Source organism: Quercus robur, chromosome 2 (assembly GCF_932294415.1).
Source record: "Quercus robur chromosome 2, dhQueRobu3.1, whole genome shotgun sequence".
Classification (NCBI taxonomy): domain Eukaryota; kingdom Viridiplantae; phylum Streptophyta; class Magnoliopsida; order Fagales; family Fagaceae; genus Quercus; species Quercus robur.
In genome coordinates this window covers 84,416,670-84,440,035 of record NC_065535.1, presented here as the reverse complement: position 1 = coordinate 84,440,035, position 23,366 = coordinate 84,416,670, and the positions used below count along the sequence as shown (strand labels likewise).

At 39.1% G+C, this 23,366-nt stretch overlaps 2 protein-coding genes and 1 non-coding gene across 5 annotated transcripts; 2 read left to right on the top strand and 1 right to left on the bottom strand.

Annotated features, from left to right (window-relative positions):
* Positions 1-9,474: 9,474 nt before the first annotated feature.
* Positions 9,475-9,924, bottom strand: LOC126704514 (uncharacterized). The gene has a single exon (XM_050403514.1). The coding sequence runs from the start codon at positions 9,922-9,924 to the stop codon at positions 9,475-9,477; it is 450 nt and encodes a 149-aa protein (XP_050259471.1).
* Positions 9,925-14,078: 4,154 nt separating this feature from the next.
* On the top strand, positions 14,079-15,700 carry LOC126715455 (36.4 kDa proline-rich protein). 3 transcript variants are annotated; one of them, XM_050416056.1, is made up of 2 exons: positions 14,079-14,892; positions 15,488-15,700. In XM_050416056.1, the coding sequence occupies exon 1, from the start codon at positions 14,165-14,167 to the stop codon at positions 14,879-14,881; it is 717 nt and encodes a 238-aa protein (XP_050272013.1). In that variant the 5' UTR covers positions 14,079-14,164; the 3' UTR covers positions 14,882-14,892; positions 15,488-15,700. The 3 variants fall into 3 exon arrangements, with proteins under 3 accessions (XP_050272013.1, XP_050272012.1, XP_050272011.1); XM_050416055.1 differs by having other exon boundaries at positions 14,083-14,919; XM_050416054.1 differs by having other exon boundaries at positions 14,084-14,923.
* Positions 15,701-20,598: 4,898 nt separating this feature from the next.
* On the top strand, positions 20,599-20,737 carry LOC126716220 (small nucleolar RNA Z247). The gene has a single exon (XR_007652038.1). It is a non-coding gene; the product is annotated as a small nucleolar RNA Z247 (small nucleolar RNA).
* The last annotated feature ends 2,629 nt before the right edge of the window (positions 20,738-23,366 follow it).

The window sequence follows — 23,366 nt, the reverse complement described above, 5'->3', positions numbered from 1 at the left end:
AGGCTTCTTCGATGAAGGAAAAAGGTATTCAGACACTTTCTTACTTTTAAGAGAACACTTCTTCGTTACAGAGAGTTCCAAATAACTAACTTGATCATCGGAGGATTTTTGGCCGGTCGACACCGGTCCCCTCTGATTCTGTGTCTTTGGTATTACAGGAGATAGCCCGAAGATCAACGTTCAAGTCTTATCAACCCACTGATAACCAAGGAATCATCAGTAATAATAACTATATATCAATAGTATTTAAATTATATATATAGGAATTTTATTATACATCTTAATATATATCTTTTAAATATATCCATGCAATATCCAAAAATATATATATATATATATATATATATGTAGGGTCTCGATTTACTGTCCAAGCCCAAAACGTATGGGATGTTGGCCCAATGAGCTCAATACAATAAATTTGTAGAGAGTGAGTCGAAGAACTAGGCCCTAATGAACTGAACAACGGCTAGTTTTGATTTGAATGACAGTCAAACACAAATAAGAGATTTTTATTTTAATATACTTTTAGTCTGAGGAGGTCCCCTTTGTATAAATTAATCACAGATGGATACAAAGATAATTTAGATTGCTACAGTGTTTTTCTCTATTTTTCTGCCCCCTCTCTCATGGAGGGTCTCTCACATTATATAACTCTATTTAGGTCATCTTGATCTTACATTTGTTGATCATCTAAGCCCCTACTTGAGTACCCATCCCATCAGACACCTTCTCTGGCTTTCTGTGAGTTGTGGTGGCCAAGGCAGCACTGTTCGGAGGTCTTCTCCACATAAATTAGGCCAGAAAAGTAGCTGCAGTGCATTTAATGCGATGGTAGCAACTTTTCCTTAGATATTTTTGGGTTTCCTTCTTTCTAGTATGTTCGTAAGGCACGTTCCTATTATGGGAACTTCTTGGAGGGTCACTTTAATTGTCGGAATACATATTTGAGCTGTATTTATCATATCCGAGGAGTAGTTCCTCCTTGAATCATCCTCCACTCGTCCCCTACTTATGAGACTTTAACTGGGAACTCCTAATAGCTGTTTGTTCATCCTCGGACCTATCAATATCCTCGGATAAAGCTCAAGGCACAATATATGATCTTGAGCCTTTATTCCTACAATAGCCCCTCAAAACTCTGGTTTTTTCCCTCCAATTCGAGGAGAAAAGTGGGGTTTTGATTTTTTAAGAGTTAACACCATTTGACTCTGTTGTTCGTACATGTAGGAGTACCGTTTTATGTGCCTCATGATTATCTCTGACGTTTCGCAGCCCACAAAGCATCATTAATTGCTCCAGGCGGCGTGTTGTTCCCCAGATCCAATGGCAAAGCTCAGATCCAACGGTTGAGCCTTTTCTTGGAAATTTGAGCGGGATAACTCCCACTCATTTCCATTTCCTATATAAAGCCTCGAGGGAACTTGTTTTCCTTTTACTTTACCAATCTTCAAGCTCTCTAGTGATTTCAAGCGCTCCAACTCACAAAACTTCCTAAGTTACAAAGCTTCCCAAACCTTTCCCTCAAGATTTCCTTGAAAATCTTTTAAAAACTTCAAAGATAAACATACTCATTCTCATAAGTCCTTTTTTTTTTCTCCTTTTTATTCTCGGCCTTCCTCCTCGGCTTTCTTTCTTTTTTAGAAACTTCTTCCTGCATCATCTCCGTTCATTTAAATGGGTAGATTCAAGTATTTAGTAGACTCTCCGGCTAGTACGGAGAGCTTTAGGGCCAAGTACCATATCCCCCAAGGAGTAGGCCTACAATACTGTTCCCCAAACCATGTACTCACAGATAGAGAGGTGGGCGAAGTTGTCATTCCAATGATCGCCTTTATAAAGGGGGGAATAACGCTTCCCATAGGTAGGATAACTAGAGATTATCTGCTCAACCATAAGTTATGCCCCCATCAGTGCGCCGCCAATATGTTTAGAGTCCTAGGGTGTGTAGACGCTCTAAACGACCAGATGAACCTCGGTCTTACATGGCACGACGTCACTCATTTGTACGAGTGTCATTCCCTTACCGGGGGATATTACCTTAAATCACAGTTCGACGAGGTAAGATTGATATCTTACCTTCCTAAGTCCAACAAAAGCTTGAAGGACAATTATCTGGTCGTCTCTGAGGAATGACACGACGGTCTTCACTACCCAGTTAGGGTAGGAACACCAGGTGAGGTACCCTAGGATCAGGTCCCTCGGCCGGGACCTTAGTTTTCTGAGCTCTCCCTTTACTTACTTTTAGTAATTTGTCTTCTCGGATAGTGTTTATTACTGATTTAACCATAATTCCCTTCTCGAATGTTTTTGCAGATAAAGATCATGTCTCTCTGAAGCTTAGTCTGGTCAACGTTCCCGGGCTCAACTTTTTGCTGAGGTCAGAAATATTCGTGAGCGAAGATAATCAGTTGCGGGCTGCTCACCTCATTTTAAGTTACGAGCCCTTGTTGCACTTATACCAGGACACAGGCCAAGCACTAAGAGCAGGTAACCCCAGGCTCGCTCGAATAGACGTCTCCAAACCGGGGTTCCTAGCGAGGCGGGATCTCCCACCTGTGGTATTGCCCATTCAACAGAACCCTCCACCATTAGCAATACCACTTCGGCAGGTTCCATACGAAGCGGCAGTAGCAGTAGCAGAAGAGATAGCCTCCTCCTCACGTTTATCACTTGAAGAGGAGATTGACAGATTTCATTTTGCAAAGGAAAAGAGAACCCCAGAGAAGCCCATGAAGCTTTCGGATTCTGAGACTGAGTCCGACAGGCTTTCCATGGCTCATCAGCCAGAACAGGCAGTTGCTTTAGTTGATACAAGCTCCGAAGAAGGAGAGAATATGGACCAGAAGAAAAGGCCAAGCCTGAGGGGTTTGATCGCCAATAGGAACAAAGGGGCAACTCTGACAAAAATCCCCAAGGCCCAGGTTTCTGCCAATCTTCCTCTTCCTCCTCCTCCTCCTCATGCTGATCTCGGACTGCGTATTAATCCTGATCTAAAGAAAAAGAGACCAATACAGGAGCTGGAAAAAGGGGAGGTGCTCCCTCAGAGAGGCACCAAACAGCAAAAAACCAAAGACCCTAGAGATAAGAGGGCTAAATCTGTAGACAGTAGGGATGACACTGAGGTACACCGATAGCAACGCACATGGGCTCCTGTGATAGAGAAGGACAGAGCCCCCATCCCTTATGATTCTACCATAAGGGAATCCAGTAGAGGGCACGCTACCCATTTAGCCCAAGATGTGGAACAGCCTCTCCTCCTTTCTAGGGACATGGAAGCCCTCAGGCGGACAAGGCAACCTAACCTATTTATGTCTCTAAAGAGAGACCTTGTTATGGTAAGTAAGCTTCTAGCAGTACCTTAATTCATTCCCTTTTTCATTCATATATATTTTTTTATATGTAACCCCTTTGATACTTTTATGCAGGTCACTTAACAAATCTACGTTGCTGAGGAGTGGGTTCGAAATGCCCATAATAAATTTGAAGCTGAGTCCCACTCACTCTCGGCACGAGGTTGAGAAAACACTCAAGGTCGTGAAGGAGGAGAAGACACAATTGGCCGAGAAGCCGAAAACCTCAGAGCATGAGCGTCTAAGCGCCTTGGCGGGGCTTAAAACTGCTAAGGCCCAGGCTAAGGACCAGCGCAAGCTACTTTATACAACTGAGCTGAACCTGGCCACCGAGAAAGCGATGGTTCTAAGTCTGAAGGCTGAACTGCAAAAAGCTAAAGTTGAAGCCCAGACGGTCAGGGAAGCTGCTAAAGCCACGGAGGAAGCAGCCTATAAGCGGGGGGTGCTTGAGACGGAGCAGAGGCTGGCTGAGGAAGTAGCCGAAGTGTGCAGGGACTACTGCACTATGACTTGGATGGAGGCTCTTAACAGTGCAGGGGTCTCTGCGGACTCCGAGCTGAGGAGGGCTGAGAGCGTGTTTTTCCCTGAACACATTAGAGAAGTTCCAGCTGACCTCCCCTCCACTACCCTGCCCCTGCCCCCTCCTGAGTTGGTTTCTAGTATTCAAGATCTTACTCTTGATGCTGGGGCTTCCATAGGGGTAGGTAGGGGCAAGGAGGGTCTGCCTCCAATCGAAGATACTCAGTCTGAGAACACCTTTACAATCAAGGATGTAATCTCCCAGGCTAAGGTAGCTGAGAAGCCCAAGGTTGGGGATGCTAAGTCCAAGATCGTTGATACTAAAGAGGATCCTCAGCCAACAAAGAAGTAGTTGTAGGATTTTCTTTTATGTACCTTCTTTTATTTTCTTTTCCTGTGGCTTAGGTCACTGCTTGTAATATATCTTCTTTTGAATTAATTAATGAACTTTTCCTTCTATTCCCTGGATCTTTACTTTTTATGCTTTTCATACTGATTATTATTGCAAACAAGTTTGAACTATTGTTGCTCCATTTCCAATGTGTTCTAACAGTAATTCATTACTGATATTTCAAGAAATCTAACTAAGTATTAGCAAGAGAGAGTTATTATCCACTTGTATTATGAATCAACCCTTATACAATGAATGTTGAATCTAAAGGAAATAAGTAATATGCCTTGTAACTTAAGTTCTGTTTAATATTTATAAAGATGCCCTTGAGTGTTAATTTCACCAAAGTATGTGATCCGAGAGACCATACATAACTTAGGATCTGTTTAACACTTATAAAGATACCATTGAGTATTAATTTCCCCTCAACTTGTGGTCCGAGGAGGCATGCAAGACTTAGGTTCTATTTAATACCTGAACAGATGTCAAAAGTAATTAATTTCTCCTAAGCTTGTGGTCCGGGGAACCATGCAGGACTTAGGTTCTGTTTAATACTTGAATAAATGCTCGAAGATATTAATTTCCCCTAAACTTGTGGTTCGAGGAGCCATACAAAACTTAGGTTCTGTTTAATACTTGAATAGATGTCATTGAGTGTTAATTTTACCTAAGTATGTGGTCCAAGAAACCTGACATAATTTGGAATCTGTTTAACACTTATAAAGATGCCATAAGATATTAATTTCCCCTACACTTGTGGTCCGAAGAGCCATACAAGGCTTAGGTTCTGTTTAATATTTGAATAGATTGAGTAACAGGAAGCACAATGCCTTTACACAACAAAAGAACTTATTGATTAAGGAAATTTTCATTAATAATAATACATTTTCAGGTTGTTTACATTCCAAGGGTATGGTATTACATGCTCATCTAAGTCTTCTAGGAAATATGCCCATATACCAGCCACAAAGGTGATGCGATATGGTCCTTCCCAATTGGGTCCTAACTTTCCCCATGCTGGGTTTTTTGCAGTGCCCAGAACTTTCCTCAATACCAAGTCACCAGGCACTAGTGGCCTCAGCTTTACCTTAGCATCATAACCTTGCTTGAGTTTGTGTTGGTAGTATGCCAATTAGACCATTGCACTTTCTATTCTTTATTCAATGAGATTTAAGCTCCTTTCTAACAACTCATTGTTACTACTCAGACTGAATGAGCTGGTCTTTAGCGTTGGAAAACCCGTTTCTAAAGGAATAACAGTCTCAACTCCATAAGTCATCGAAAAGGGGGTCTCCCCTGTTGATCTACGAGCTGTGGTTTAATGCGTCCACAGGACATGGGGCAGTTCTTCCACCCATCTTCCATTCGCATCATCCAACCTCTTCTTGAGTCCATTCACTATGACCTTGTTAACAGCCTCGGCTTGTCCATTACCCTAAGGATAGGCTAAGGTAGAATATTTGTTCGTAATTCCCAATTCACAGCAGTATCTCCTGAAGGACTTACTATCAAACTAAAGACCATTGTCCGAGATTAGGGAATGAGGGACCCTGAACCGGGTAACAATGTTTTTCTAGACAAACTTCTTAGCGTCTACATCTCTGATGTTTGCTAAAGGTTCAGTTTCAACCCATTTAGTGAAATAGTCAATGCCGACTAGTAGATACCTCTTGTTCCCCGCTGCTTTAGGGAAAAGACCAACTATATCCAAGCCCAATTGAGCAAATGGCCAGGGGCTGGATAGGGGGTTAAGAACTCCTCCTAGCTGGTGTATGTTTGGTGCAAATCTCTGGCATTGATTACACTTCTTCACATACTCTTGTGCTTCTTTCTGCATATTTGGCCACCAGTAGCCCTAAGTGATGGCTCTGTGAGACAAAGACTTGCCTCCTTTGTGGCTTCCATAAATCCCTTCATGCAGCTCCTCAAGGAGTAGCTCTGATGCTTCAGGGTGAATGCAGAGTAGATATGGCCTAGAAAAAGAGCGTTTGTACAATTTTTGGTCTTCGGACAACTAGAAACGAGGCACCTTTCTCCTATCTTATCAGCTTCTAATTTTTCTTTCGGCAAGATGTCCTCTCTCAGGTATAGTACTATAGGATCCATCCAACTAGGCCCTACTCTGACTTGGTGAACATAAACCACTTCTCCCCTTACCTCTGTGGGTTTGCACAAGTCTTCTATAAGGATAACCCGAGGTAAGCTTTGCGTCGAGGAGGTTGCAAGCGTGGCTAGGGAATCGGCGTGTGTGTTTCCACTCCTAGGGACATGCAATAGGCTGAAGGATTCAATCCTGATTGCAAATGCCTAACCTGGCTTAAATACCCTTGCATTCTCTCATCTCTTGCTTCTAGTTCGCCCTTTACCTGGCCAACGACTAGCCTCGAGTCCAAGAACATTTTTACTGTCTTTCCTCCCATTCTTTGAACCATGGACATTCCCTCCAGCAAAGCCTTATATTCAGCCTCATTATTTGTGGCCGAAAAGCTCAATCTTAATGATTTCTCGATGATGAGTTTTTCAGATGAGACCAAAACTAGTCCCACTCCAGAACCCCTTTGATTTGCAGTACCATCAACGTATACCTTCCAGAATAAAGGTTCTTGTAGGGAAATTGTGCCAACCGATTTTCCATCCATGTTCTGTGTCGCTGCTATTTCTTCTGATGGGGGTTCAGCGAACTCGGCCACCAAGTCTGCAAGGACCTGGCCCTTGACAGAAGTATGAAGCATGTATTTAATATCAAAAGCCCCCAGAACTATGCCCTATTTAGCAATCCTCCCCGTGTAATCAACACTTCTAAGTATGGCCTTGAGTGGAAGCTGAGTTAGGACGACAACTGTATGTGCTTAAAAGTAATGGGGAAGCTTTCGCGTACCATGCACTACTACTAGGATGCCCTTCTCCAATGGTAGGTAACGAACCTCGGCCTCGTGTAGTGACTTGCTCACGTAGTAAACTGGCCGTTGTATGCCACTGTCAACTCATATCAACACTAAACTCACCACATGAGGGGCCACAGCAATGTAAACAAATAGAATTTCATCAACTTCAGAGCTGGACATGATAGGTGGATGAAAGAGATACTCCTTAAGTTGTTGGAAAGCTAAAGCGCATTTCTCAGTCCACTCAAATCCCTTCCATTTATTTATCAATAGGAAGAAGGGTTTGCATTTATTCGCAAACTGAGAGATAAATCGGTTCAAGGCAGTAGTCATTCCGGTTAGTTTCTGAACTTCCTTTGGATTCCGAGGTGGTTGTAGATTGTTTATTGCCTTAATCTGGTCGGGATTAACCTCGATCCCCCGGTGAGTCACCATATAGCCTAGAAACTTGCCTGATCCCACACCAAAAGAGCACTTGGAAGCGTTAAGGCGTAGCTTGTGTTTCCTCAGAATTTCAAAAATGTTTCCAAGGTCTCCCACATGCTCAGACACCATTTTGCTCTTCACCACCATATCGTCTATATAGACCTCAATACTCTTGTCCAACTGCGGCTTAAACATGTTAGTCATCATTCTTTGATAGGTAGATCCCGCATTTTTTAAGCCAAATGGCATTACTCTGTAATGGTAGTTTCCAGTGGGAGTGACAAAGGCTGTCTTCTCCTGATCATCCAGGGCTAGTAGTATTTGATGGTATCCTTGAAAGACATCTAAGAAACTCATCCGAGGATGGCCAACAGTGGCATCCATCAGCTGGTCTATTCGAGGCATAGGGAAGGGATCTTTTAGGCAAGCCTTGTTTAAATCCATGAAATCCACACATACTTGCCATTTCTCGTTCTTTTTCTTCACTACCACAGTATTGGCCAGCCATTCAGGGTAGAAAACTTCATTGATAGCCCCTGCCTGCTTAAATTTTGTCACCTCATCTTTAACAGCATCGGAATGATCTCTAGATGAGCGCCGAGGAGGTTGTTTTTTGGGGGTAATAAATGGATTGACATTCAAATGGTGGCAAATGAAGTTTGGGTCCACCCCCGAAGCTTCATAAGCATTCCACACGAATACTTCCACATTTTTTCTAAGGAACTCAATTAGTTCTTCTTTCTCTTGGGGAGGTAGCTCGAAGCCGACCTGGAAGAACTTCTCCAGATCATCGCCAACAATAACCTTTTCTAAATCTTCGCACTTTGCTTCCTCGGTTGATCCATTATTGGGCAATACCAGAGTTTTTGATTGATATAAGTCCTTCTCAGCAAAGGCCGAGGACTCAGCATTAGGCCTATGTAAGATGGCAGCCACCATACACTGCCTAGCCATGGACTGATTTCCCACAATCTCTTTAACCTGGCCATCAGACGGGTACTTCACCTTCTGGTGCAGGGTAGAAGAGACAACTTCTAAGGCATGAAGCCAAGGTCTAGCCACAATAACCGTGTACAGTGAATAAGCGACCACCACAATAAAGTCCACTTCTACCACGTCCGAACCGATCTGTATGGGCAGTCTAATCTGACCTCTTAGAGTAACAGTCTTCCCTTCAAAACTTACTAGAGGGGAATCGTATGCCGTTAGGTCCTCGGGTTTCAAATTTAGCCTCTTATAAAGGTCGGAGTACATTATCTCAACAGCACTTCCCTAGTCTACCAACACTCTCTTCACATCATACCCCCCTATTTTGAGTGTGACCACTAAAGCATTGTCATGGGGTTGGATAGTTCTGATCTTATCGTCGACCGAGAAGCCCAGAACCAGTGGGACCTCTATTCTGACTCTTTTTGGCATTGAATTTCTGTCTTCGGTGGATAGCCGAGCCACATATATCACTCTGGAAGGACAAGAACTGGTCCTACCAGGGGCAGCGAAGATGACATTGATTATTCCCAGAGGAGGTCTTGAAGAGGCATCTCTCCGGGGATCCGAACCTATCTGCCCCACTTAGCCACTGGAAAGGCGCAGCAGCTACTTCAACTTCCCTTCTCGGACCAACTGGTCTAGATGGTCCCACAAATTCCTGCAGTCTTCTGTAGTGTGCCCCTAGTCCTGATGATATTGGCAATAAAGGCTCTGGTTGCGTCTCATGGGATTTCCAGCCATCTTGTTCGGCCATTTGAAGAATGACTCGTTCTTAATTTTCTCTAGAACCCGATGCTACCGGTTCTCGAAATACTGCATCAACGGTCTGGGTGTTGGTAGATCCTGATTATTCAGCAAAATCTCTCCGAGGTCGGTTGTTATTGAATTGGTCTGACCTGAAATCCCTCTTCTCCTAAGGGATAACCTTAGTCTTTCCTTTACCTAGTTGCTGGTCTTCTTCCACCCTTTTATACTTGTCAATCCGGTCCATGAGTTGGCGCAGGCTGGTGAGAGGTTTTCCTGTTAGGGACTTCCTTAAACCATGCTTAGTTGGGAGGCCGCTTTTGAAAGTACTAATAGCAACGTCATCAAAGTTACCATCTATCTCATTGTATATCTCCCAGTACCTGTCCGAGTATGTTTTCAGGGTCTCCCCTTCTCGCATGGACAAAGACAGTAGGGAGTCTAAGAGCCGAGGGACCCTGGTACATGTGATAAAACGAGAGAAAAATGCCTGAGTGAGCTCCTTGAAGGAATCTATAGAATTTGTCTTCAGGCTGTCGAACCATCTCATCGCCACGAGTCCCAAACTGGATGGGAACACCTTGCATATCAAGGCTTTGTCCTTAGAATATAAAGCCATTCTCTGACTGAAATGACTCACATACTCCACCGAGTCCGTTCGCCTATTGTAGATGGTGAATGTTGGTTGATGGAAACGCCGAGAAAGAGTTGCTCTTTCAATCCTGTGTGAAGGGCGACTTGAAAATCTAGTTCAAAATTTTGCTCATCACATCATTTCCCAGCCCTCTATGAGTTGGGCTCTTACATCTACGTTCACGGTGGTGCTCCTCTTCATATGAGAAGAATTCACTAGGAGGAGTCCTTGATATACGTCTATAATCGCTATCCTTCTCATCGTTGGAAGAGGAATCAAATGGGGTGGGAGTTCGTTTTCGTTGTGCATGGCGTAATTTCTTCTTCAGATGATCGATTTCCTTTTGCATGGCTTTATTATGTTGCTCTTGAGAGACGTGACTCCCAACTCGAGAGTGACTTTTGCTGGTATGCGTAGTGTGCACACTGCCCTCTTGATCTCTCCTACGCTCAAAGTTGGCGAAAGGATTTTCACGTTGAGATGCTATGGATTCTGCCTGGTGTGGACCTGAACCTACCATAGTTGACCATTGTTTTCACTATCACATAAGCTCTCCCCACAGACGGCACCAATTGTAGGGTCTCGATTTACAGTCCAAGCCCAAAACGTATGGGATGTTGGCCCAATGAGCAAAATACAATAAATTTGTAGAGAGTGGGTTGAAGAACTAGGCCCTAATGAACTGAACAACGGTTAGTTTTGATTTGAATGACAGTTAAACACAAATAAGATATTTTTATTTTAATATACTTTCAGTCCGAGGAGGTCCCCTTTGTATAAATTAATCACAAATGGATACAAAGATAATTTAGATTTCTACAATGTTTTTCTCTATTTTTTTGCCCCCTCTCTCATGGAGGGTCTCTCACATTATATAGCTTCCTTTGGGTCATCTTGGTCTTACACTTGTTGATCATCTGAGCCCTTACTTGAATACCCGTCCCATCAGACACTCTTTCTGGCTTTCTGTGAGTTGTGGTGGTCAAGGCAGCATTGTTCAGAGGTCTTCTCCACATAAATGCGGCCAAAAAAGTAGCTGCAGTGCATTTAATGCGATGGTAGCAGCTTTCCCTAAGATATTTTTGGGTTTCCTTCTTTCTAGTATGTTCGTAAGGCACATTCCTATTATGAGAGCTTCTTGGAGGGTCACTTTAATTGTTGGAATACATATCTAAGCTGCATTTATCATATCCGAGAAGGAGTTCCTCCTCGAATCATCCTCTACTCGTCCCCTACTTATGAGACTTTAATTGAGAACTCCTAATAGTTGTTTGTTCATCCTCGCGCGGACCTATCAATATCCTCGGACAAAGCCCAAGGCCCAATATATGATCTTGGGCCTTTATCCCTACTGTTACTACTTACTGCCGCTTATTCCTATTCTGGTGTTACAACAACCTTTCCGCTCATACCCTAACGCTCTCCTGGCTTGACGAGAATTACTGTTTGGTTCAGGTTGAAATACTGGCAGGATTTCAGTATTCACCACCAGACCATACTCCACAGCCTTCCACAGTATTCACAAAAGGCACCAGTCTCTTTGAGAACACCCTGTTTCAGATCTAAGGTTAGATCCAAAAATTGGAAGATAAAGGTAGAAGGAATTTTGTGAGGGGATTCCTAGACAAGGGAGTGTCTTGACATATTTTTTTGATTTCTTGGACAACAGAGGTATGTGCTGGGGTCCAAGAATCAATCCTTAGTAAAAACTTTTGATTCAAAAGATCACTTTGAAATTTTGAAATGCATAGTACTATAGATAAAATTTCTTTTTTAATAGTACTATAGTTAAGCTAAGTGAGAGTCCAAATTCCTAAGTGAAAACAAACTATCTGTTCTGAGAAAGTGGGACTGACACGTTGGAGAAGAATATATATATATATATATATATGCATGAGGTTACAAACTAGTATTTTTAATAGAAATGTTCATAATTCAAATTCATCTTCTCTCTTTGTAACTATTGAATTTATCAAAAAAATAAAAATTGTTGGAGGAATCGAGGGATACCTTAATAACACCTCTTTAATAACACCTCTTATGATGCTTAGGCACTTGGCTTCAAACCCCACCAGTCCTTCTCCAATTCTTCCCCTAGTTAGTTAGCTAGTACCAAAATTTGTCTCCACAATGAAATTGTGAGGTGATTTTTTGAGTCTTTAGAAATGATGAGCCAAATGAGTTTTCAAAGTAGGTCCCGCCCCATTTTGTTTTAATTAAGTGATAGAAACAAGTTGTGAAAACATATATATACCGGATTGAGATCAGGTGCAATACTTAGGGTATTGCACCTGATGCAATTGGTATGGATAATCAAGATTTAAAGTTGCAAAAAGCAACTTTAAATTTCAACCATTAAATATAAAAAATGAGGAAAAGTAAAAAAGTAAATAAAATAAAATAAAATATAAGGGACTTGGGTGAACTGCACGGCAATTGCACTGGATCCCAATCCATATATACCATACAGTTTAAGTTTCAAAGTTATTGTCTTTAATTTAAACTCAAATCTAAAAGATTTTTACTGACATTTTAAATAAAGTAGACGGTAAATATAAATATATATATATATATATATATATATATATATATATATTATGTGAAATAAATTTTCGAATATTTTAGTAGATTTGACACATTTTACTACAAGCCACAAAAAAGGGTTACTACAATTGTAAATCTTAGGGTATTTTTGTCTTTACCAATCCTTTTTTCATGTTTATTTTAGGGAGAAAATATTCCGTCAACATTGATTGAGATATGAGAATGTATCACGTGGGGCAAGACTAAAATAGTGCAAAATTGATTATATATATTATGACTAGGGAAGGAAAGATGCATGTGTTGTACTAAAATAATCTAAATCAAATCAAACATCCATTAAACAATTTTATTCTTTTCTTATTATTTTAACTATCAATAATTAAACTATAGATCAATTTCATTTGCACGTAGCATTTATCAGTTGAGAATATCAACAAAATAATATATAAATATATATATTTTTTGATGATTTGATAATTACAATAATAAGTGTTCATTTGGAATCCACTTATTTTGTCGAAACTGAAAACTTTTTGCTAAAAGTACTATAGATAAAAGTAAAAGTTAGTTGAAATAGTACAGTAAGACCCATGAATAACACTAAAAAGTGCAGTAGAACTCATAAATAATAGCAAAAATAAACTAAATAATCAAATTAGTTTACAAAAATAATCATTGCCAAACGAAACTTAAAAGAGATAATTTGAATCCAATCCTCCTTATAAAGGACCAGCAATGCCGATGAAATATGAGGCTATATGCATGACAGTTAGACTGTTGAAGTATAATCCTAAGAGTAAATGATGGAGTTAGATTCAGGCTCGGCAAACTTTTATTAATATATGTTATTTTGCATAATTAAAATTTCTAAGATTTTAATTTCCAAAAAATATGGATTCCCCACAAAAAAATATATATATATATATATATATATTTATATATATATATATATATATATATATGAAAACAGATCAAATCTTGCTGCACCACACGATGAGCAATCTATTAAGGTGAGATACAGTGAAGGTTTTGGGCAAATCTCATTATGCGGTGTGGTGTTAAAAATATGGCCCAAAACTACATCGAGCTGCACTGTGAACACCTAATTGTTATTATCATCAATTTATCTATAATATATATATATATATATATATAACCGAAAACAATTGTCTTTTAGTTGACTTCATAATATTTTGCCACATAAGTTTTTGAAACCTCCCAATTTTACATGTTATTATTTAATATATATATATATATATATATATATATAAATTTTAATTAAATTTAGATTCTAAAGCATAGATCGAGTTTCCTCCACCAAAAACCATGCATGTTAGCGCTAATGAAGTCTCTACCTCAATTTTTTTTTTAATGAGCGTGTCTTCCTCAATCAAATGAAAACGAAAGATGATGTTAAATGTTAATGATGGAAAAAAGAATAATAGCACATGAACATATAGTCATATGGATTCATGCATTTGTATGGTAGTTGCCAACTAGCAAAGTTTGACAGCTGCCTTTTGAGGGTAGCAAGTCCCCTTATGTTCACGTGATATGCTTCTAGGGTTCTTGTTTTCTTGCAATCCTCACTATCCCTATATAGCACCCTATTTCCTCTTCAAAAAAAAAATCACCACTCTATATTTCTCTCTCTTTGTTCCAGAGAGAGACTTATAACCCCATGAAAATGGAATCCTCTAAGATCTCTGCTCTCTTGCTCATTTGCATGCTCTTCATCTCCTCAGTCACCCCCATTCTTGGCTGTGGATACTGTGGTGGTGGCAAGCCCCCAAAGCACAACACACCCAAGAATCCAAGGCCACCCAAAATAACAAGGCCACCAAAGGCAAAGAATCCCAAACACCCCATCACTCCACCCATTGTCAAGCCCCCAATCACATTGCCCCCAGTGACAGTCCCTCCCATTAAACCACCAGTGACTCTTCCCCCAATAGTAAAACCACCAGTGACTCTACCCCCAATAGTAAAACCACCAGTGACTCTGCCCCCAGTAGTACTCCCTCCCATTGTGAAACCACCTGTGACTCTACCTCCAGTTACAGTCCCTCCAATTACAGTTCCTCCAGTGACCAAGCCACCAAGTGGCACGCCATGCCCACCGCCACCAGGAACGGCCCAAACATGCCCCATTGACACATTGAAACTAGGTGCTTGTGTGGATCTTCTAGGTGGGTTGATTCACATTGGGCTTGGAGATCCAGTGGTTAATCAGTGTTGTCCAGTGCTGGCAGGACTTGTTGAGCTAGAAGCTGCAGTTTGCTTGTGCACCACTCTCAAGCTCAAGCTTCTCAACCTTAACATCTATGTCCCACTAGCACTTCAGCTCCTTGTAACTTGTGGGAAGACACCTCCTCCTGGTTACACCTGTTCTCTGTAGAAACAAATTAAGTACTGCACTTTATCTATCTCGAAACCGTAGGTAACCCTTAAGCTTTTTCTGCATGTTCATGAGCCCATAAGCTTTTTCTGCATGTTCATGAGCTTTATCACTATTAGGACTTAGGAGTAAATTCATTGCAAAAACTTTATTTCTGCTTCATATCAAGGAAAATTCTTCTTTTACATTGTACGGAATCATTTATTCATATTAATATTTGAAGATATAGCATTTGAAAATGATGTTAATTAACTTAATTAATTACTTGTGCTTGTAATCCGAAAAAGGAAGTGTATTAGCTAGCTTGACTTAACATTGGTACGCTTATGATTTTTATAATATATGAGAGCTAAAAATGTGAGGCAATTTGCGCACTCACTAACTCATAATCTGAACTAGAAAAGAAAAGACAATGACCCTTTTTTTAAGGTTGAATATAGTGCATTTGTAAATAGTGAAGCTATAGTTTAGCCAATTTAGTCGTTTTCTTGAAATATCCAACCATTCAAATGTTATTTGTTAATAGCATGCATATGTATTATTTCTTTGGATATGGGAAAATTAGGAAAATTTGGCTCACTGGATGTCGTAATTGCTGGATTGCAGGTTGCTAGATTGATGGCTGGACTGACAAGATCGACATGAGAGGATGTCGACCTTCCTTCTCTCTCTCTCTTCCGAGAATCTTATCCTTTTGTTGATTGGTATTTTAATTTGGCGAAATTGTACAACATTTATTTTTAAATTAAGGGATTGTTGCATGTGTGTTTTTGTCTTAATTAAGCAAGGAAGCAATCAAAGATGCTTTTTCGTCTCAAATTTCAATTCTTTATCGGTCTCTCTCCTTGTTGTATATCATCTTGTATTATATTTATTGTATAATAAGAGTAGTGAGCCTAAAAAAAAAAAAAAAAAAAAGAAGAGAAAAGTAGTGAGCCTTAGATTAATAATAACTGCGAGATGGAATCCTCGCATGAGAATTATAATTTGGATCTCTATCAAACGATATCTTCCATATGATAATTATTTTTAACTTGAGGTATAAGGCTCTTTATAGTAAAAAAGTGAAGCAAATCTTAAAAGAGTGGCGGTTTTGTACAATTAATAGATTTGTTGAGCTTGAACAAGGGGATCTTCTTGATTTGGTAAGTTCATAGCTAGCTCTAAATCAACCTAATCTTTCATCTTAGATATTGTGTGTTCTAAGTTCTGACTGCATGAGACTCATACCTATTATAATTAGAGCCTATGTGCACGCAGTACACGATAATTTTTCTCATTTTAAAACACCTTGCATGTAATTGGAGGGGGAGATATTTTTGTCCCAAGTGCATATGCCCCATTCTTATATGTAGTTGGTGCCAGCTTAGACTCAGTACACACAAGATAATTTTTCTTATAAGAACACCACATAATTGGAGAGAGAGAGAAAAGAGAGATTCTGGTTTTGTGATTTCCAATGGGCGTTGAGAAATTCCACCGTTCTTAAAGTGTTACATTTACGCTAAAAGTGAGTGATTGAGTATAAATTAATATTGTTGGACACATCACCTTTGCCAAGAGTGCAACTTTTTCCATCACTTAAAGTGACACAGAAACTCCATATTCTAAAGCATGCCTGTAACTTTACAAAATATATTTGATCTCCAATTTTTTTTTTTTTTCTTTACCAAGCCTTCAACTTTACTGTGAACGCTGGACTTGACCCCTTTTGAAGCCTAACCCCAAATTTAATGGAAAATCTTGAAGCACCCATTGATATTTCAATGCTTTAGGAAAGTATACAAATATGTAGTTCATAGAGTTTCAATGTACAACCTTTTTTTACAACCTTTTATAACAAATGTAGCAACCATCAAGATATAAACGAAAGGAAGATCGTGTTGCAAAGTCTAGTAAATTGGTGGACCACGCTTGAAGAAGAACATCGAATCTTTAATTTAGTCCAGTAGTCAATAGCAAAAGCATATATACGAGGTAGGGTTCACTTGAAAAGCATGAACTAGACCCCACGCACTACACATTTTTCTTTTGCAACATTAATTTCTTATCATATTCCCCAGGGTTTCACTTTAAGTCACGTACGTTCCTGTCCGAAAAGAAAAATCCTAATGACTAAATGGTAGCTTTCACCCACAGAAAGAAGAAGAGCCTTTACATTAGTAATATCACATACAAAACAATTTTTATAATAATAATTTTAAAAAATTGTTATTGACTTTAACATAGGTTTATGATTAACATCACCATATCGTCTATTAGTAGTGACCAAAACTTAATTTAGCTGTTAAAAAAAATTATGAAAAAGTTGTGTAGGGAAAATTGTTGTTCGTACATTAATTGTGAAGGTAAATGGTGGGATTGAAGATTGAAAACCTTATCTTGTGTGCTGCCTTACTTGAGAAAAAGACGGAGAAGGGATAAGAAAACAAATACATGAGAAATCCCGCCAAGACCTTAAGTTTTTAAAGTAAGGACCTAAGGCACATGAACTTAATTTGTTTGTCTCTTCCCATTAAAACATGTGGTGCCTGTTAATTTGAAGGGTTCCTGTTGTTTGATTGATATCACAAGAGATTCCATGGTTATTTTATGCAATTTCAAGGTAATTAAATAGCATAATAATGTTAAATTGGATCTTTCTTCAAGATTTGAGACAGTGTATCAACTGAGAAATGTTTACTGGCTATCTGATCTGAAAATGAGATGCACCTTTAGTTTTTTTTGCTTTTTTAGTGAACAAAATTATTATTCGATTCGCTCAAAAAATAGTTCACGTCAGCAAGGGCACAATTAATGACGGAGACAGGAATTTGTTCTTCGGCAGCAAAATAAAAATGTAATGAATAAATTTTATATATATATATAGTAATATAAAAGAATACTATAAATCAGTTTTAAATTTTAAAATGGTTTTTAAGTACTTTATAACATCATATATATGTTTTTCGTAACCAAAAAAAAACATAATATGTGTACTACAAGAGATATATTTATTCAACTTGACAAATTTTTTATATTTCTAATCTGTCTTTAATCAACAATCAGCCATTAGGCAAATAACAAAATAAACAATAATGTAAAATTAGATACTTTTATTTAAATTATAAGCTATAAATTGTAAAGACCAAAACTTTTTTTTTCTCTTTATTATTTAAAATAATTGTTAGGATATGTGTTCATTATAATTTTATAAATGTCCAGTTAATTTAAGTAATTAGTATATACAACTTTTCATTAATGAGATTGTGGCCTTATTTAAATGAATATAAATAACTTTAAACTTTCTCATAATAATTACATACTTCAAAAGAAATAATTTTATTTATAGATATATATAATTAAAAAAAGGAAAAGGTTTGGCTCCAAACATGTTTGGAGCCTTGAGATCCGACCACCAATAAAAAGATGACATATGTCTTGTTATGTGCAAACAGATGCTCTTAACTCTTAAAAAATTTGTTAATAAACTATTTTAAGAAAATTTCATACCACTTTCATAGAAATATAAAAAGTTGTCAAAAAATCTTTTTTTTTTCTAAACCAATGCTCGGCCTTAGGCATTGGTTAACTTTTTCCTAAATTTAATTGGTATATACGTACGATGTCCTAAGCATTTCATATGTATAACACTTTAATATATATATATATATATATATGGGTTTGGTTAGGACACACATTAACAATTTATTTTGGAAAAGTTTTTATAGAAAATTGAAAAAGCTGTCAAAACAGTGAATTACTTTTTCGTTTTTCCATAAAAAAAATTTCCTAAAATGAATTACTAATATATACCCTAAGGGCACTCATTAGTAAATCCTTATATATATATATATATATGTGTGTGTGTGTGTGTGTGTGTGTGTGTGTGTTCAAATGTTACTCCGCCGCTACAGACAATCAAGTATCCTTTAGAACTCCCTCAACACTCAAATATCAAATATCGCAGGACATCTAAATATACAATAACTTTTTTTTTTTTTTGATAATTCAATGATTACAACAGGAGAGATGGAATCTTTAGCTATAGGGCTCTTCAATAACTTAATCTATACAATTCATTTTGGAGGTTCTCTTTGATATTAATTTAATATCAATAGAATTTATTTTGGAGGTCTTCTTGGATGTAAAGAAAATAGTACACAACCCTTTTTTTTAACCCAATAATTATAAATAAATAAAATTGGGTCATTTTTTGTAATGAGAGCCTTTTCTAGACTTGGAGTAGTCTTAGGTTCTAAATGAGGCTTTGACATAAAACTATCTAACCAAGTGCATGGGAGACTAGGTATCAACTTTATAGTTTATACTACTAAAACCATACTAAATATTTGCAAAACACTCCCTCTGATAATATTATAAAAAATTTGACTCCAAATTAAACGATACTGTTAGATTTAGAGTAACTTTCTACTTGAACCTAAACAAAAAATCTTTATTATGTTTATTCAACCTTGAGTTTAAATTTATTTTCATTGAAAACATAAAGCTTGTTTCTTTATAAATTGAACCTATACAAAAAATCCTTATTGTGTTTATTCAACCTTGAGTTTAAATTTATTTTTATTGAAAACACAGAGCTCGTTTCTTGATAATAAGTTCATTGATGTGTTTTTCGAAGAATTCTATAAACCATTGAGTTCCAGATTATCAAGGTAATGAGGTCATTTATGAAAAGTTATTAATTTCCTCCAATATCCTAATGGTGGTACTCATTAAACATTTCTTTGTAAAGCTATCAATTTGAAATTTGCTTTTTTTAATAATTTTAGTCTCAATTGATTTAGTTTCTTTGTATTAATACCACTATGATCATGCCAAAATCATGAAATATTAACCATATTATTGGCATGCTTATTGGAACAAAAGGTGAAGATAATGATCAACATTCAAGTCAGCCTTATCAAGATAACAAGCTACACCACAATGAGAGATAATAGGGATAGATATTCAATTCAAGTCAAATATATCTGATCTAGTCAATACTTGTACTTATCTGAACTACTCAAGTCATGTATATCTAATGTACTATATATATTGACAATAGCAACACAGGAAATTCATTCGGCCAAAAGCATTCTATTACTTTATTGTTTTATATCATATTACTTTATTGTTTTATGGTATCAGAGCTTTAAAAGACCCACAATATGGCAGAATCAGCATCATCCACCTCAACCACTACCCCACCAACTACACCAAACACAAACCCATCCACCTCAGTCACTACTTCAGCAAACACATCAAACACCTTACCTTCATTCATCAATCCTCACAACATTGTCACTGTCAAACTCAACCGTGACAACTTTTTACTTTGGAAGGCACAGATCATTCCATATATGCGTGGTCAGAGAGTCTTCGGCTTCATTGATGGTACAATCACACCACCACCACAAGTGATTCCCAATCCTGACACGACATCAACCATTGATTCAATCGGAAATCCAGAATTTCTTACCTGGGTTCAGCAAGACCAACTTATAATGAGCACTTTGCTGTCCTCATTGACTGAAGGAGTTCTCACTCAGGTTGTGGGCTGCACCACCTCACGAGATCTCTGGATGGCTCTGGAACGAATGTTCACTTCGCAATCTCGAGCCCGAATCATGCAGATTCACTATCAGCTTGCTACGGCAAAGAAAGGTGGATCCTCGATCTCCGATTACTTTCAAAAGTTCAAGGGTTTAGCCGACACCCTTGCCGCTGCTGGACAGCCTCTCAACGATTTTGAAATCGTTTCATATCTCCTTGCGGGTTTGGGTCCTGAGTATGACCCTTTTGTTACGTCTGTCACCACTCGCGTCGATCCTCTCTCCATTGACGAGCTCTATGGTCATCTCCTTGCACATGAGAACCGCCTTGAGCAGCACCACAATGTTGCTGCAGAAGCTTTCCCTTCGGCAAATCTAGCTTCAAAATCCCAGCCAAGTCGCGGCCGTGGTTCGCGAGGGTCACCTCCTTCATCTGGTGGACGAAACAACTCTGCCTCTTTCCGTGGGCATCGTGGTCGTGGACGTGGTGGTCGTCCTACATCTTATCCCTCCACTGGGCCTCATCCCTCTGGGCCTTCCTCTGGAACAACTAGGCCCACATGTCAAGTGTGCAACAAAATGGGTCACACAGCCCTCCAATGCTATAACCGGTTCAACCATGCCTATCATGGTGAAAGCTCAAGCTCCCAACTTGCTGCCTTTGTTGCTAGTTCCCCACCTTCTGCTGACTATAATTGGTACCCAGACACTGGAGCAACCAATCACCTCACCTCAGACTTAAGCAATCTCAACCTCCAATCTGAGGAGTATGTTGGTACTGATCAAATTCACGTTGGTAATGGGGCAGGTTTGGCCATCACCCACATTGGTTCCTCTTCCCTTCCTTCCTCTTCTAAATCATTTATTTTACAAAATGTTCTGCACGTTCCTCACATCACAAAAAATTTAATTTCAGTTAGTCAATTCACCAAAGATAATGATTGTTTTCTTGAATTTCATCCAAACTTTTTTTGTATTAAGGATCGAGCTTCGGGACGCATCCTCCATCGCGGGCCGAGTAAAGCTGGACTCTATTCCTTTTTCCCATCTTCTTCCAGACATCATCAAAATGCTGCTTTTGTTGGAGAACGTGCATCCCTCACTGCTTGGCATGGTCGCCTTGGACACCCTGCCTTCCGCACAGTTCGTCAAGTTCTTTCAAAGTTTCAACTTCCCTTTGTTGCAAATAAAACATCTGATGTATGCTCTGCTTGTCAGCAGGGCAAAAGTCACCAGCTTCCTTTTACTACTTCCGATTACAGGTCTAGGTTTCCTTTGGATTTATTGTTTGCTGATGTATGGGGTCCTTCCCCTATTGCTTCAATAAATGGTGCACGTTATTATGTTAGTTTTGTTGATGATTTCAGTCGTTATACATGGCTCTTTCCCATTTCTTCTAAATCTGATGTGTTTCGCATATTTTCACAATTTCATATCCATGTTGAACGATTTTTTGAGAGGAAAATTAAGGCCATTCAAACTGACTGGGGTGGTGAGTTTCAAAAATTAAATCCTTTACTTGCAAAATTGGGCATTTCTCATAGAATCTCTTGCCCTCACACTCATCAACAAAATGGATCAGTGGAAAGGAAACATCGTCATGTTGTTGAAACAGGTCTCACACTGTTGAGTCACTCATCACTACCTCATCATTTTTGGGCTGATGCATTTGAAACAGCATGTTATTTGATAAATCGTTTACCTACACCTGTTTTGAACAACAAATCTCCCTTTGAACTCCTATTCCAAAGGACTCCTGATTACTCATTTTTGAAAATTTTTGGGTGTGCTTGTTGGCCACTTCTACGGCCTTACAATCGTAACAAAATTCAATTTCGTTCTGCCCAATGCATTTTTCTAGGTTACAGCTCTTCTCATCATGGGTATAAATGCTATCATCCCCCATCTGGCAAAATCTATGTTTCTCGAAATGTGGTCTTTGATGAAAATTTATTTCCATATGCTACTAACTCTGTTCCTGCAGCTTCCTCACAATCATCTCCACAGGTTACATATCTCCCTTCCTCTTTGCCTTACATCCTTGGGTCCTCACCTGCTCCACAGTCAACTGCTCCTTCATCGGTATCAAGATCTCCTCCTACACCACCCAGTTCAAGTTCTTCACCCACCACACACCAACTGCCTCTTGCTGACTCCAATCCACGGGCTCCACCTGCACCACCACAAAATATTCATCCCATGCAAACACGATCCAAATCCAACATCTTCAAACCCAAGCACCCTTCAGATGGTACTGTTCGATATCCTTTACCTCAAGCTTTACTTACCTCTTCCTCACCCACAAATACTGAACCCACATCCTTCACTGCTGCTTCCAAGCATGTTGAATGGCGCAAAGCCATGAATGTTGAATTTGATGCTCTCCTTCGTAATGGCATGTGGACTCTAGTTGCTCCTTCTCCCACTATGAATATTGTGGGCTGCAAGTGGGTATTTCGCATCAAAAGAAATGCTGATGGCACGATTGACAGGTATAAAGCTCGCCTAGTTGCCAAAGGATTTCACCAACAACCTGGGGTTGACTTTGGCGAAACTTACAGTCCTGTGGTGAAGCCTACCACAATTCGTACTGTTCTTTCGATAGCTATCTCTTTTGGGTGGTCTATACGTCAACTTGATGTTCAAAATGCATTTCTTCATGGCTTCCTCTCTGAAGATGTATACATGGCTCAACCACCTGGCTTCATCCATCCATCCTATCCCCATCATGTGTGCAAACTCCAGAAGGCACTTTATGGCTTGAAACAGGCCCCTAGAGCATGGTTTTCCCGCCTCAGTAACAAGCTTCTTGAGATGGGCTTCATGGGTTCTAAGTCTGACTCTTCTCTCTTCATTTACAAATCTGCCAACCTCATCATCTATGTTTTGGTTTATGTTGATGACATCATTGTCACTGGCTCTGATTCACATGCCATCCATCGTCTTATTAA

What these genes read in the sequence shown, in the direction of transcription:
- LOC126715455 (XM_050416056.1), top strand. Translation starts at nt 14,165, where the DNA reads ATGAAAATGGAATCCTCTAAGATCTCTGCTCTCTTGCTCATTTGCATG.
- LOC126704514 (XM_050403514.1), bottom strand. Translation starts at nt 9,924, where the DNA reads ATGGCTTTATATTCTAAGGACAAAGCCTTGATATGCAAGGTGTTCCCA.